Source organism: Nansenia antarctica (assembly GCF_963989245.1).
Source record: "Nansenia antarctica genome assembly, chromosome: 20".
Lineage (NCBI taxonomy): Eukaryota > Metazoa > Chordata > Actinopteri > Argentiniformes > Microstomatidae > Nansenia > Nansenia antarctica.
In genome coordinates this window covers 16,214,838-16,228,682 of record NC_137693.1, presented here as the reverse complement: position 1 = coordinate 16,228,682, position 13,845 = coordinate 16,214,838, and the positions used below count along the sequence as shown (strand labels likewise).

The following is a 13,845-nucleotide window of genomic DNA, read 5'->3' as shown; positions in this document are numbered from 1 at the left end:
TGAAAGGTGCTAAATATAGTCTTGTGAAGACATGTTCTGGTGTGTGTGTGTGTGTGTGTGTGTGTGTGTGTGTGTGTGTGTGTGTGTGCATCTACCACTGCACACCGTGTGCTGATGTGCCTGGTTGCTTAGGAAGCAGCATGTTTATGAGGAGATCTCGGTGAAGGGTGAATGAAGAAGGAGTGGGGGAGGGAGGGAGGGAGAGAGGGAGGGAGGGGAGAAAGAGAGAGCGCAATGCTCGCACGTGACTGTGGTAGAGAGAGGAGAGGCAGAGGGGTGGAGCCTAGCATCAGGCAATTCCCCTCTCTCTTTCTCTCTCTCTTTCCGCCTCTCTCTCTCTCCTCTCACGGTATCCTCATTCTTCTCCTCTCTGGTGAAGCAGGTGCTCCCGCAGCGCACGGCACGCTCCCCCCCTTTTCCTCTCCTCTATTCATTCCCCCTCTCCTTTTTTTTCTTCTCTCAGCTCGTGCTCGATCAGAACTTTGTGTTCTTATGGACTATCCGCTTCCACTGGCCTTTTCCTGAAGCGACTAGGGGGGGGCGCTTTCCACAGGGTCTCTCTGTCCCCCCTTTTTCTCTCAGGGGCTGAGTGACCACCGGGGTGGGCCTTGTGTCCTCCGAGCACCTCCTGGGGTTACGTGCGGGGGGGTGGGAGGGGGAGGGGGAGGAGGAGGAGGAGGAGGAGAGGGTCTGGCGGGGGTGAGGATGGTTATGCCGGCTCCTGGTGTTCTGGTCGTGCTGCTGTCTGTCTGTCCGGCGCCACGGCCCGGCTTCTCCTCACCATGAGCCTGGTCAGGGTCTCCTGCTCTATGCTCAACTGCTTTGTAAGTGGCTCAGTTTTTTTTTCATTGGCAGTGCACGCCGCGCTATGTGTGTGTGTGTACTATATTTCTTTGTGCATGCGTAGGCTATTATATGTGTGCGTAAATGTACTACTCTCTCCGTGTGTGTGTCAGTGTGTGAGTGTGTGTCTGTGTGTGTGTGTCTCTCTCTCTGTGTGTGTGTGTATGTGTGTGTGTGTGTGTCTGCCTCTGTGTGTCTCTGTGTGTGTGAGTGCTTGTCAGTCAGTGGCGGGGGGTGCAGGGTGGGTGTCGTGGTCGAGGCATGCGTTTGCCCCCCCCACCCCCCCCCCCCTCAAACTGTTAAGTAACCGCCGCCGACCACGTGCCGTACAGACACGACTGTTTTTGCGACTAGCTCCTTCTGATTACGTGTGACAACGGAGACCTGCTTGCTTTTCGACCAATTGGAACGGTTCTCTCAGCTCTCGCTTTATCGAGTAGAGTAGAGGCCTGCCAGAGAATACGACACACATATATATATATATTTATATACGGGAACATGTGCGTTAGGAAGAGAAAGCCACTGCTGTACTGACTCTACGCACGCTTGTTCTTTCTCCCAGCCTTTACCGCTGCCGGTTAGAGCAGTGTGACAGAGCAAGGCTTAGGGAGGGAGGCTATAGTGATGTATGAGGGGGGTTATAAATACATGAATGAGTAATGTACGACAGGTGGTAGGGTCTGAGGGTAGGTAGGTAGGCTAGTCTGTGCAGTGCTCTGCACTGTCTGCAGTTTTCCCAGCTCTGGCACAATGGTAAGACAATGGAAGCAAGAGGGAGTTATAGATAGAATATTGATTAGAATATCGGTCTGTGAGGCTCCCAGGTCAGCCCCAAGGTCCTCAGGTTAACCTCTGACCTTTGTTTTATTAAACAGGGCCCTACTCCAACCCCTCCTCCGTAGTGAGCTCTGATTGGCTGCACAGTGCACACAACAGGGCCGTTGTCTCAAGGGGGGGAGTGTACGAGGGTGAAGACAAACTGTCACACTTGTCGTCATCGCCATGGAGACAAGTTCCCTTCAATATTTTTTATCCCCCTCCCATTCATTTTTTCGAAAAGCCTTTGTGTTCAGCCTGTGTGTGGCTTTGTACCACCCAGGGGTTTTATTGACAGGTGGATGAAGGGCAGTAGTGCCCCCCCCCCCATCCCCTGCCTGTCTGCTGAGGCCTGACTGGCTGAGCCCCCCCCGAGATAGAAACGTGTGTGTGTGTGTGTGTGTGTGGACACTCGGCTGTGTTTTACTGTCAGTGATTCAGCGGAATCAGCATTTCTCCTCCTCCATGGTCTGTATAATTCAGTATCAACCATGTTAACCTTTCTCTTTCGAAAGTGTCCTTAAAAAACTGAATTTCTCGCTGTGGTACCTTACTTGACAGTACCTGTGCATGTGCACGTCCAACACGTACATCTGTACAACTACGACCGCTCTCTGTGTTTTCGGTCCTCAAAACATTTCACAACCCGTAAAACGAAATAAATAAATCAAAAACCTTTTGTCAAAAAGCCTTACGTCTTTCCATCTCCTCTCCTCCTCCTCTCCGCCTCTCCACGTGTCGGGTTCGTTCTCTCGCCTTTCCGTATCGACGTCTCTCCGAACGAAACCATAAAAAGCCTTGATTGAATTGGGAAGTTTTTTTTCCATGAGTCAGGCACCATTACGGCCTCCTCCCCAGCGCTGGCTAAATGAATCAGGAGTGCAACCGGAGCCAGTGGGGCCGTGTGAGGAGCGTCTGCACCCCGCCAGGCTGGCACCTGGGATATGGCTCCCACAGATTGGATGCCACCCTGTCTGGCACCTAGTGGGTGAGGCTCAATGAGAGCCTGCCAGCAGATAGATCCTTGTGATGAGTCCCCTAACCCGTCCCCGTCCCCCCGTCACTGTGCCATCCGTCACCACAGACACACTGCTGTCAGAGGCTCCGGGAGGTAAACACAGAGGGCTGATGGGAGAATGACTGGGATTAGTGACTCCAACCCAACTGGAGTTCTTTCATTTCGTATAATTGTACACCTCTCTTCTTCCCACGGAAGCTTCTGGTCACACTGCCACCTGTGTAGCGACGCAGTCTGTGTTGACAGACTCTGGGGGGCTCGGCACACTCCACACTCGGTAAAACAGCATGTTTTGTTTTTAAACTAGTTTTTTTCTGAGTGGGGGCAGTCCCACTCATATTTTAATTTTGTATTGTGATAGAGACAGTAGAGGTTTGACAGGAAAAGGATGGGTGAGAGAGAGAAGGATAGAGACAGAAGAGATTGACAGGAAGGATGGGTGAGAGAGAGAGAAGAGGATAGAGATAGTAGAGGTTTGACAGGAAGGATGGGAGAGAGAGAGAGAGAAGGGATGACATGCAGGATGTGTCCGGGGCCGGAATCGAACCGGGAACCCTGCGGTTATGTGGTCGACGCTTAACCCGCTACGCCACCTAAGCGCCCCATAAAACAGCTTGTGTAATGGCAGTTGAGCAGCCAGCAGTGGCTGTCCGGTTGTGGTACCAGTCAGATATCACAAGTGAGAACATTCTGGATATTTTTTTCCGGGTATTTTTTCCCGCATAATATCACCTAAGCATAACAGACATTGTGTCAGAGATATAGTGTCTGTGAGAAGAGACTGGGCGTAGTCTATTTGGACAGCGTTATCATTGGTTTCTCTGTCTGCTTCGATCCAATTCTTTATCAGTTGTGTTGGTTTGGGTCCATGTTGAAAGAATCTGCCTGGTTGTTAGTGTGCGTTTGGTCGGAGCTCAAAAAACATTGAGTCAGTTGACCCTGAGGTCACTCCAAATGTCCAAACGACGTGTCTTTGATTGATGGGTAATCCATTTGGGCCTGATGGAACAACATGTCTCGACAGAAGAACGTATAAACACTGCTCAGTGCGTTTGTGTGAGTGAGTGTGCGTGCATGCATTGGTGTTTTTTGGTGTGTGATTTTGTAGAAGTACTGAGGCTTAAGTCACAGGGGAAAATCCGCATCACCAACCCTTGAAGTACAGCTCAGTCTTGTGCAAAAGAAGTTCTCTTTTAGAACATGCCGGTCCATGAAATATTAACACTTTCTGAGATGAGGGGAGGAGGCAAGGGAGGTGAGGGGGTATGATTCATCACTGACTCTCTGCTCTGCCATCCCTGAACTGGACACTAGTCTAACAATATTCGCCAACTCAGCCCCCGCAAGCACTTTCTCTCCCCCTGTCTGTATGTCGCTCTGTCTCTTTCTCTCTGCCGCTATCTTACCATCTCTCTCTCTCTCTCTGGTGCCATCTGTCACTGCTTCTCTCTCTCCCCCTGTCTTCTCGTGCTGCTCTTCTCTCTCTCTCTCTCTCTCTCCCCCTCTTGTCTTCTCTCTCTCTCCCTCTCACTTTCTGCCTCTGTCCTTTTTTGCCCCTGACACGTTGTGCAAATGTGACTTTGACTGACGGTTTTAGCGTCGGGTGAAGTGCTGCACATTGAAGGCCATGTGCGTCGTTGACATTCTCTGCCCCAGTGCGTCCGTGCAAGGCTGTCGTCACCTGCAACTCAACTCCCATCTACTAAAACCAACGGATGCTTCTGGAATACGATCGGGATTCGCTAATCTGAAGAAAAGTAATAATCCAACATTACACTAAGACCCTAGGGACTCCCACGCTCTCTCTTTATGCACAGTAATCCCAGGAAAGACAGTTTCACTCACCGGATTTTTACAGATGGATTAGGACACCGTTGTTTTAGTGAATTAAAGGAGTTACACAACATTTTCACTGTCCTGTGTTTCTCCTGCCTGGTACAGCCACTTGTCATATTGTAACTCGTTAGTAGGCAAATCAAAACTATCCAGCGCAGATACTTTTTACCTTGTTCATTTGACATCCCAGGGTCTGATCTCAATCTCCTGGAAAGCTGATTTGGTGAGGCTAGCTAGTGCTAGAATTGGTAAACAACCAGCTTGTTGTCATGACAATTACGCCTTCAGACCTCAGGGGGCCCAGATTTAATGTCTAGCTCCTTTAAATAGAGACACAACCTCTTTTACCTTAAATAGTATCACCTCTGCTGTGTTAGAGTCATGAGGATCCACCATTATCCCTCTTTCTCTTTGAGAGAGAGAGAGAGAGAGAGACACAGAGAGAGAGAGACAGAGAGAGAGAGAGACACGCAGAGAGACAGACAGAGAGAGAGAGAGAGAGACACACACAGAGAGAGAGAGAGAGAGAGAGAGGCAGAGAGAGAGAGAGAGGCTGCTGCATGTTCATCAGGTGCAGAGTTGTGAGTGCTTGTCAGACGGAGGGGGGGGGGAGGCAGGCTCTCAGCTGTGACAAAGCAAAAACTGCGTCGGACACCTGCTGTTCTCCATCTTCCTGCCTGCAGCGTCAGAGCGGTTCTCTGTTGTTGTTGTTGTTGTTGTTGTTGTTGTTGTTGTTGTAATCTGAGCCGATCGTATCTGGGAGTATACAACGGATAGTTGTTTACATGTCTTCCACTGTGTTTTGTCTGGTCGGCTCTGGTGATAATAATAATAATAATAATAATAACTTTATTTGTATAGCGCTTTTCCTGCTAACGTTGCAGCTCAAAGTGCTTTAATCATTATAATTATATAATCTTTATTTATTTATTTAGTCATTTAAAGGCAATATTAAAAATATGGTTTTTAGTCTTGACTTGAACATATGTGCTGAGGTTGCCTAAAAAGGTCTCCAAATTTCAGTTATTCGGTCTAAAAATGAGATCCTGCAAGGAAATCAGTCCGACCACATCTATTTACGCAGAAATTAATCAAGCTGGAACCCAAAAAAAACAAATTTCATCACCTCGAGGATGACAAAACGCTATCATGTCGCGAATAGGTCAAAAAATATATTTAAAGAGGTCTAATAAAAGGGTCTAAAAAGGTATTAAATGTGAAACCCTGTATTTAAGCCCGACACTGTGCCATCTGGGCCTGGCAGGAAGTGGCTTTTTGAAGCTTGGTCTCTTCATTCTAAATTTAGAAAGCGTGTGCCTTTTCGGTTTAGCATCAGAAGCATCCATTTAAGCCCACCTGTCAAGTGCAACGGAGTCCGCCTCTGCCTCTGTGATGGGTTTGTAGTGCAGCATTAACAGCAGCCTGGGCTGGTGGGTTAGTGAAAGTACACTCTGTGCTGGCAGGCTTCACAGCAGAAAAGCACACCAGGGGCACGGAGGCACCTGCAGCATTAAGAGTGTCCAGCCAAAAAAGTTGCCGAGTCATCTACAGGGTTGAGTTGTGCGTGAAGAAGGGAAAATGGAAGAAAAAGAGAAAGAGAGAGCAGAGACTGGGTGTATCGTGTCGTGTGCGGCGCACTTGAGAGGGGTTGACTTCGTGCTGCCTCCTAGAGACTGCCATTAAATCTGGGAGTGCGCTCGCTAGCCGCTCCTCAGTCAGTGATGTATCGCACCTGTCTGGCTCGTCCCCGGCCGGCCTTACCCGACCAGAATACCAAATGAGCTTCTGTCTCGGCGCAGGCAGGCGTTGGGTGAGATCCAACCTGCGTTTCGGGTCTGAACCCTCCAGGTCCACACACACCCTGTGCCCCTGACTGTCGGGCGCTGCCAGCGTCACGTCACCTCCGCGTCTCGGCACAGAGCAGGCAGGATGGATGGCCCATCAGCTGACTCATCCAGTCGGCCCACGCAGTCGGCCGTTATCCTTGTAGGAGAGATCACAGGGGACACTGCGATTTGAATCCACCAGGGAGGGGTGAACATTTTAGACAGGGTTGACAAAAGACCTGGTTGTGGCTGATAGGCCAGCGTACATCCTGAGAGGAGAAGCTTATGGACCTACTCCTCGGGGGGAAAAGGGAACTTTGAGTGAGCTTTGTTGCTTTGTCTTCAAAAACAATTGGAATATTGACTGCTGCTTAGTTTGTCATTAGCTGACATTGCATTTTGACAGAGGAGATGTTGGGTGGTAATCAGAGAGAGAGAGAGAGAGAGCCCTCTGATGTCCTTTCTTCTTCGAAGCACCACTGCCTATTATTCAGATGAATAGACTTGCTCTAATGTAGTCTAATGACATTAACCCCACTTTGAGGGGGTAAAGCTGAACCCCTAACCCAAGTTGTCCCAAGACCCAACCCTGATCACCTCTCCCTCCCAACTCCTATTAGTAATCACTGACACAGCCTTCGTCTTTAGTCTAGGCCTGTCTACCCACATGTCTTGGCTCAGGTAATGGTGCTGGCTGTCTTGTTAGGCAGTAGTTGCAATTTCCCATATGGTGTGTCTGTTAAGAGACGCCACCAGGGACATGGCAACATCTCTGTCCCTCTCGCTCTCTCTCGCTCTCTTCTCCTGCCTCAAGCAAAAATCCAACATTTCATAGATGCCGTACCAGGTAATTTGCAATTCAAATGGGCATTGTAAGTCGTGCTCTAGTTTCCAGTAGCGTTATGGAGCGGCTGGTCCAAGGTTGTCAGACGTCGTCCTTGAGAAGTGAACCCCCCTCGGCCTCAGGCTGCAGGGGTCTGGAGGACAGGCTGGAGGGGTCTGGAGGACAGACTCTCGAGAGATGGGGATAGTTAGAACTTTGACAAGCTTCTCCGGGGGTCTACAGGGGGTCTACATTTGAACCCCCTCCCTTCCCTTCTACCCCGAGGGAGGGACTATGTTTTTCTCTTGTTTGTTGACAGTCATTAAGGTTTTTTACATGTGATAATCAGTATGGCAGGTGTTAACACCTACTGCTTTGTGGGGGCGGATGTCCTTCTCAGGTCCCATGGCTGATACAGACTGTCTGCTAGATTGAGTTTTTAAGCAGATGAATCTAGCAGATTAAATCTAGATAGATCTATCATAAATAAGTGTTGGTTATGGACATCAGATATGTTCTCGTTAATACAATCCGATTCCTCTTCATGATTGTAGACCATTGTAATGGACCTATCGCTAAGCCACGCCCCCTTTGAAAACTGGGACAAACAAACAAACAACACTTCACTGACAGTGACTGACTGACCGGCAAGACTGATGACTTATTGATATTATTATTCATTAGTGATATAAGGCCAGTACGAGGCCCGCTGCGTGTGGAGTGAAGCCGCCCGTGTGGCGGTGTGTGTCTCAGCTGGCAGTGTCTGGTCTGGTCCTGGTGGCCTCCTCCTCCCCACTGTCCCCCTGTCCCCCCCTCCTCCCCACTGCCCCCCCCCCCCCTCCTCCCCACTGCCCCCCCCCCTCCTCCCCACTGTGTCTGAGGAGCAGCAGGGATGGAGAGAGCTGAGCCCCTGCTGCTGGGACAGCCGGGATGGGATGGGAGGAGGGAGGGAGGGAGGGAGAGAGAGAGAGGGGGGGGGGGGGGGTGGATTATAGCTGTAACCTCCTGCTGGAGGAACGGGGAGGCACAGTGTGTGTTGGCTCTCAGTCTAACCACCAATAAGATGACAGATCATTGAGTTTTGTCACATTTCACTTCCAGTTCATTGAGAGTTGAGTCTTAGCTCTGTATTTGTAGAATGTGCCTTAGGATCCTCATCCATACTCAATGAGTTATTGAATTAAGCCTTCCATGGTTTCTTTATACATTTAATCTCGAATAAATATTGTTAAACAAGCGTAAACACGTTTCTGCTCCTTCCCTCGGATGCTGATTTTATTCTTTAAAAATGGAATTCCGCTTTTCCCGATAAAGGGGCAAGTACAAAACCTAGTCAGTTCTGCAGCATAGTTGTAAAATAAGATAAGATGTTGCTTTACATAGATTTGCTGTTTAAATGGACTTGCTACAAGACGGTGATAAGCCTGTGCTCCTTCTCCCTGGCATAATGGCTGCCCTTTGTTAGCTTCTTTAGAAATGAAATAAATGTCATTTTCCAGTAGAAACATTTCCTTGTGCCAACATTGATAAAGAGCTATTGTTATGGACATTAGTTGTGTCTCTTTCCCCCCCCTCTGATGGTATAAATAGACATTTGTAACTGAGCCTAAAGTTGTGAAATCCCAAACCACTTCTCTTACTGGCTGCATATTATCTGATGCTTTGAGACTGTCACGACTCGCCTTTCAAGGTCACCTCCTTCCTACTGTCCCTCCAGCCCCAGCCATCTGCTGGCCAGGTTACCATGGCGTTGTAAGGAAGAAACATGATGGTGTTCACTAGGATTTGTCTGGGTTACCTGTGTGACCTCAAGTTTTGACTTTGAGAATAAAAAACGATTCTCTATTATTAGTTATCCTAGCCTGGCTGGTTGCTGTCTGCCAGGGGCACAGGCTGTCTGTCTGGGGGAAGTCTACCTTGAAATCCCCCTTTTGAGCAGAAGTGGTGTGGTGGTGGTTGTTGTGGTGGTGGTAGTTGTGGTGTGAATTTCGGGGAATTTCTGCAGTTTCTCTGGAAATTCTGCAATTTTCTAGACTTGGGATTGTGTGTGGTGTCCATTTCCACAGCATCAGATCATCACATGTATTATTATAAATAATAATATTATATGTCTGTGCCAAATAGTTTTCATTATCCATTGGGGGACGTATTTCACCCGTTACGCTTCTTTTAGTCCTCAAAGTATCTGTTACTCTATGTAGGCCTCTGTTAATCCACCAATTAGAGTGAAAAAGCAGCATCTGCACACTCAAATCTGTGCAAATTTCAGTATTTCATTGCAAGCTTTCGGTCATAGACCTTCTTCAGGCATAAAGCAGTGACAAGTGAATGCAGTGGTATAAAGGGTTCAAACAACATCACTTGGCACAACACCTGTTTCAAATATTTAACCTAGTGGCTAGACATCAAGGGAATTGTAGTCCTAGATCTAGTGGACTAGATTTTCTAGTCACTAGAAAAGCAAAATTCACAAGTGAGACAAGAAACACCATCAAATATTTACAATATATATACATAACAGAACAAAAAACAATAGAGTAATGCTACTAGGGCTGGGCAAACGATCAACATTTCTTTTTCGATAATCACAAGAATTAACGATCAATTATCGATTAATTGATAAGCTTTTTTTTCATTAAAACAACGCCTAGGGCAGAAATAACAAGCATGTTTTCCTTGGGGAAAAAACTTTATTCTTGATTTCTATGCGCCTGGTTATGGAACGTCGCGATGGAATAGGATATGCTGGCTCGACTATTTGCATGAGCGCACAAAATCCTCTACCCTCGACAAAACTGAGCTGCAGAATATCTGTTTCGATTAATTTGCAGATGGCCATCGTTACTTTCTCTTCTCGTTGTGCATCACACCTCCCGCGTATTAGATGAGACGTGATGGAGGGCTGAGAAGGTAGCGAAGGAGCAATCAGGGTCGGATGTACTGTTTGCAGGTGGTATTTCATTGTGGTCGTCGTCGTGTTGTATTTATATGTCACTGCGCAGTGTTTGCAATGAGCGGCGTAACTTGTTGCATCATGCCGTACTGCGTTGCGAAATTCAATGCGAAGGCAAATGCAAAGTTCATTTCTCACACATAACGTGGACAAACTAATTTCCACTAAATGTATTAATGATTATCGAGCAAAATATGTTGTGATCGACCAAGATCCTTATCAATCAATTATCGATCGTCGATCATTGATGCCCACCCCTAAATGCTACCATATGCAGACATCAGGCAGTAGCCATCATATAGCATAGAACATTTAGGGCCGGTTTCACAGACAAGGCTTAAGACTAATCCTAGACTAAAAAACATCTTCAATGAAGATTTTACATTGAAAGTGTGATTTAGTCCAGGACTAGGCTTAAGCCTTGTCTCTGAAACCGGCCCATAGGGTCTAAAGTAATTCATTCATAGCATAACATAGCATCGAAATCCTCATTCAAACCTAGGGGTTGTAGACTTTCTAGGGCGTGGATCCAAAAAAGCTCTCTGGCATAACCTCCTGTCAACATCACCCCCTCTCTGAAGAGTCATCTGCTCTACGCCCTGGAACCTAAGAGAGGACACGGGGTGGGAGGGGTTGTTAAACATCACCCCCTCTCTGAAGAGTCATCTGCTCTATGCCCTGGAACCTAAGAGAGGACACGGGGTGGGAGGGGTTGTCTATGCCCTGGAACCTAAGAGAGGACACGGGGTGGGAGGGGTTGTTAAAACGACAGGCTACAAGGTAGCTCACTTTGTGTCTTATGGAACTTTGGTGTTCACTGATTCTTTGTTTGAGGGGGCGGTTGGTTTTAATATAGATGTTATCACACAGGCGTTTTAAGTACACAACACGTTTTAGTATTACATGTGATAAATCCCCTTACTAGAATTGTTTCAGTTGGTTTTATGAGCGTTATGGCACTGGGCACAGTTGCCACAAGGGTAGTTTCCCTGTTTAAGGGGAGCCAGAAGGGTCTGTTTAGGGTTAGGCAACATGTTGTCTCTAACCAATTTGTTTCACAGGTTAGGTCACAAACTATTACATTTGTAAACAAAAAGAGGTGGATCTGTAACATGTTGGGTGAGGGCTGGATCTGTGGTCAAGATATGCCAATATCTCAGGATCGTGTTCTTAACCATGCAGGCCTGAGGAGTGGAAGTGGTGATACAAGACACTGAATAACGTTTTTCTTCTTTGACACTTTTTCTCAGCAGGGCAGATCTAGGTTTAGATATGCAGTATGGTAAGCCTCATTTACACATAGTAGAATAACCCCTTTCTAGGAAGCGTTGGTTCATTTCTCTATGAAGTTCATCAGAATGGCAAAGGGGTGTCAGTCTGTAAAATTGACTTTTAGCCGAGGTAAGACATTTTTTTTAGAGCTCTGGGCACTGGGCACTGCTAGCTAGAAAAAAGTGTTACGGTCAGTTTTTGTCTTGTACAGTGTGGTAATGAGGCTCCCATTATGTAACTCTATCCACATATCAAGATAAGACACTTGTTGCAGTGTCACTTTTTAATAATTAGCCATGTTCTGCAAGACAATCGCACCCCCCTTATCAGCAGGTTTAACAATGATGTCATTGTCTCTGGAAAGTTCTTCTGGCCAATCTTTCATCGGGGTTCATGTTCGAATGAGAGAAATTATTTAGCTATTTATCCAGGATTCCTTTTTCAACCACTTTGCAGAAGGTTTGGATGGAGGGATTTACACTGACGGGACTAAATGTTCCTCCTATTTCTAAACACAGGTTTGTTAGACCCTTGTGTTTCAGAATGACCTTAGTCAAAAAAAGAAAATATGGAATAAGTCAGTTTTGTTTCCAAAAGAGTAAACTGTGCATGTAGGGACAACATTTGATGTGTAGTGAGTACCTCCACCAGCTCTGAAAACATTACTAAAAGCGCAACTCTGTGGCTCACACTGGACATACTGACACCTACTAATAGAGAGGAACAGATGCATTTTTCACACATTTACCAGCACCTCAACTGTCACATCATCTCAGAGCATCAGCATGTCCCTTTGTCCCTTTTGCTTAAACATGTTCTTAGATGAAAAACGACTGAACGACACAGCCCTGATTAAATCTGGATGTTTCAGACTGAGCTGTGTGCTGCAGCCCAGCGGTGACCAATCCAGTCTTCACTCCTTTGTTGACTCAAGACTGTGGCACCCTGTGTCAAAGATTACAGGCCTGGCATCATGCGCTGGGTAAATGTTTGACGTGTGCCATGCTTCAACTGATGCCAAGTCCCCAAAGCTACTTTGTGGTTATTGAAGGACTTCAACCATATATCACCGCCTGACCCCAACCAATCCCATGTCCTCTGTGAGACTAAAATGTTAAAATTGAAATTAGTTTCCCCCCCCCCCCACCACCTTTGTCTGAATTAGCCAAAGCTAAGATGTTTCAACTTACCCCCAATTCGGCAGTGAAATTTCACAAGGTCCCTCGTGGTCAATATTTAATCCGCTATGTGATGCCTGTCAACACACTACCTACGATGGCGGATTACCACCTGGCCTGAAATGTACCCCAGCTCAGACAAACTACAATGTTGTGTGTGTGCACCGTTTACCTTTTAGTGATCTGATCATAAATGTGTCCATGCCCTGACAGTGCTGAGCTGAATTTCACACTAGTTATGCAATGTGGGGAAAAAAAGGTTCATCAAAAGGACTTGTATGTGTCTCTGTGTGTTGTGACGATCGATCGATCATCCTCTCGTCATATCTCTGATGGTGAAGCCATGTGCTGTCAGTGCGTGAAGCGGTCGAGGGGGAGGGTGGTCTCACCGGCTGTGTTGTGGGGCGGCTGTGTCTCAGGAGGTAGAGTCGCCGTCTAACGATCACAAGGTTGGCAGATCGGCGGTTCGAGCCCCGGCTGGCCACATGTCGTAGTGTCCTTGGGCAAGACACTGAACCCCAAAATTGCTCCCAGTGAGCGGGCCGGCGCCTTGCATGGCAGCTTGCCGCCATTGGTGTGTGAATGTGTGTGTGAATGGGTGAATGAGAGGCCGTTGTAAAGCGCTTTGGAGCAGCTTTGGAGCAGTAGAAAAGGCGCTATATAAGTGCATAGCTATATAAGTGCAGTCCATTTACCATTTACCATTTTGTGTCTACCAGGGTGAAGAGGGCCCCCCCAGTCTGGAGTACATCCAGGCCAAGGACCTGTTCCCCCAGAAGGAGCTGGTGAAGGAGGACGAGGGCCTTCAGGTGAGTGCAGCTCCACGGCCGACCGCCCCCCCCCTCACCAGAGACCTCTCACCAGAGACCAATGTCTAGCATCACCTACCGTACAAAACGACAGTATCGTACTCAACATTCTCCTGTTTTAGATTGGTGTGCAGTAGTAGTGTGTCTTTTTTTCCCCATTTTTGACCTTGTTTTCGTTGGCCAAACCACAGGGACACTAACCCTAACCCACCTCCACCCACCCAGGCCAGCTAGATAAGCCCAGGCGAGGGTCGGGTTCCACATAGCTAATCTGTTGAGGAAGGTGTTTTCTTTTTTTTCTTTTTTTGGAAGGTGTTTTCTTGAGGAAAGAACCCTCTGGAGGAGAGCACAGTGTCAGATTACGTTGGCCTTCTGTGGAGTTTCAGGCTGTTGGCTTTTTTCTAAAGACAAAATAAGAATTTGGAAAAACCCCATGATGACTGACAACCAGACTGAGTGCTGGGATCTCCC

General features: G+C 47.4%; 1 protein-coding gene across 1 annotated transcript in view; it reads left to right on the top strand.

The window, feature by feature from the left end:
* mtmr4 (myotubularin related protein 4) overlaps positions 1 to 13,845 on the top strand; it is a 67,265-nt gene that overhangs the window by 23,164 nt on the left and 30,256 nt on the right. The window contains exon 3 of the mRNA XM_080550096.1: positions 13,285 to 13,374. Coding sequence (XP_080406222.1) covers positions 13,285 to 13,374 — 90 coding nt within the window. The remainder of the gene's footprint in view (positions 1 to 13,284; positions 13,375 to 13,845) is intronic.